This window comes from Pundamilia nyererei, unplaced genomic scaffold (assembly GCF_000239375.1).
Source record: "Pundamilia nyererei isolate P.nyererei 1_Seehausen unplaced genomic scaffold, PunNye1.0 scaffold00041, whole genome shotgun sequence".
Classification (NCBI taxonomy): domain Eukaryota; kingdom Metazoa; phylum Chordata; class Actinopteri; order Cichliformes; family Cichlidae; genus Pundamilia; species Pundamilia nyererei.
In genome coordinates, this window is record NW_005187442.1 from 3,780,220 (window position 1) to 3,782,830 (window position 2,611).

The 2,611-nt window shown below is 39.9% G+C and overlaps 1 protein-coding gene across 1 annotated transcript in view; it reads left to right on the top strand.

Moving 5' to 3' along the window:
- lama2 (laminin, alpha 2) overlaps nt 1–2,611 on the top strand; it is a 228,005-nt gene that overhangs the window by 131,370 nt on the left and 94,024 nt on the right. Inside the window, exons 22-23 of the mRNA XM_013910321.1 lie at nt 2,320–2,426; nt 2,541–2,555. Of these exons, the coding sequence (XP_013765775.1) occupies nt 2,320–2,426; nt 2,541–2,555 (122 nt within the window). The remainder of the gene's footprint in view (nt 1–2,319; nt 2,427–2,540; nt 2,556–2,611) is intronic.

The following is a 2,611-nucleotide window of genomic DNA, read 5'->3' on the forward strand; positions in this document are numbered from 1 at the left end:
AATTTTTCTTCCGCTGTGTGTCCCCGCACCCTGTGCTCGCTGCTCTTGTCTTCCCTGCTCCTTCCTGGAGAAAAATAACAAAGAAGCAACTTGTCAGGACACTCAACTACCGCAGGCATGCACTCACTGGACTTGATACTAATAACACTAATGTGGAGTCTCACACAATGATCCCACAACAAGGAGCGCTCAGCCACCGTCTAAAGAAGCTCCCCAACGACGCTTCATTAGCTGCAGGTGTGTGAGTCATCATCTGCTTCAGGTGTGGCCATCCTCCAGATAGGACACGCCCACCAGGCCTACCTGAAACCCAGTACTCAGCCACACTCACAGACACACCCACTTGCCTATACATACCAGGACAGGGAATCACAAGAACAGCAGCAGGGCAGACAACACACATCACAAAATCACAGCAATAATTATAACAGTAGTCCACACTGCCCACGGACCCTGAGTCCCTGGAGCTGGGTGCGTAACAACTAGCCTCAATAGTATAAAGAAGAAAGGGCAGGTAAACTACTGTATTCTCCCAATTATGTAATTGTTATGAAAAAAAGATACATAGATACAAGGTTTCAAGATGTAATATTTACGACAATCTGGTCTTTTTTGGTCTTTTTTTTTTTTTTTTGGTCTCATTTTCCTCATGAATAGACACCCCAACTGAGTCCCTGGACACATACCCAGTATGCACATTGGAGGCTGTGGTAATTCATTAAAAGATGATGTAAAAGGACAACATGTGATGCTTAGTAAGTTCAAAAATAAGGCCAGAGTAAAGGAATTGTTGGAGATGGCTAACAACGTCTACTATTACAAGTTATAGGGCATGGTGTCCATGGTAAAAATTACAGGGGATATTCCTGATTTTTTTCATAGTACCAAACACTGGCATTTCTTTGGGGAAGAATGCGCTTTTACACTGGCACTTTGGATGCCAGATGCACAGTAACTACTCCTCCAGTTGGTTAATCTGACAGATTGATGATTGCTGAGTAACAAAACAAATTTAGTCTAAGAAACATTTACTTTTCCAACACTGAAAAGAGGAAAAAAAAATGAAGTAGTGATTTATCCCACAACAAGGTCCACATAGTAGCAACAGACAGAACAGTCCAGATGGTTCCCCAAGGGTGAAGCTGGGGAGGTGAGACAGAGTACGAGAGAGTGTGAAACAGAGGCAGGTGTATGTGTGCATGTTTTCTCGCATGTTTAATCAGCCGTATGTGTGTATTTACATCTGCATGTATGTGGCTGAGCAGGTGTGCATGTGCATGGCTTTCTGCAATGTCCGTTATGTATCGTATGAATGTTTCTGCATATCTGTGTGTATTTCTCCATCTCCCTATCTCTTTGTGGGGGCATCTGTTGTGAACCCCTGCCTCTCACCTCAATTTCCCATCCCACAGTCATGTCTGTCCTTCTTCCTCTTTTATATCTAAGAGGACAGCATGACAGAAGGCAACACAAACTACAAATACCCACTGGTGTTTGTCCAATGTGATGTGTGCTGTTAATTGCAGGGTGTGTTTACAGATGGATATGGTTATGTGTGTTTTTAAGCATATACGCATTTCCTTCTGACAGCCCATCTACCTGATACAAGCTGTGATGTTCAAGCTTTTAGTTGTATGGATACGTGGTTGAATGGCAGGGTTATGTGTGTCTTTATTTACTTTATTTATTTGAGTAATGATTTAAACACATTTTATTTATTTATGTATTATTATCTCAGTAGGGATATCGGGACATAAATCTTAAATAAAAAATTACATTCATGCAAAGTATTAGGAGTAAGGTTCTAAAGAGTCATTTTGTGGGAACAAAATGTGCTATATCTTGAATTTCTTATGCAGTGCTGTGCAAAAGTCTTGATCAGTCCCTTATGTCTTTATATTTTGCTAGGAAAATAGGATGTAGGCACAGAGATTGAGACAAAAATACACAGAAATGCAGTATATAAGAGAAAAATAGAATGTGTACAATTCTACGTGCAATCCTTTTTTCTTTGCAATTGAGAGGTGCTCAAATAGGTGCTTGAAACATTTTTATTTTTTTTAAGTGAGAATTTTGAAAAATGCAGACAACAGTTTTCAAAATTCATTCAACCCACTAGACTACAAAAAATATTTGAGCAACAGAATATTTTCTCAGAAGTGCAGTGACCAAGTGGATATCAGCAGTTAATCCTGAAAAGAAGACCTTAAGCAGTACCTCTTATCCGACCCACCATAGTGTTAGATAAACGCACTCAGAACATGTGTTATTGTTAAATATGCTTGTTCTCAGTCTCTCCTGTCTTTTCCTTTCCTGCAGCGTGTCAGTGCCATACTAATGGTTCTGTTTCTGAGGTCTGCAACCAGGAGACTGGAGAGTGCCACTGTAAGGAAAATGTGCTTGGACAGAAGTGCGACAAGTGCAGGGTAAGTGTAAAGTTTTCTATACTGACATCCCTGGTTTGTGTTGATGGACTTGTAGACTTTAATTATTTCCAGCTCTATCTCTTTTTTTTAATCTTCTGTTTTTTCTTTCTGCAGTATTATACCGACAGAGTATTTCACATCTGTGTTTTTATTTGAATTTATCTTGCTTGTCTCATCACATATAA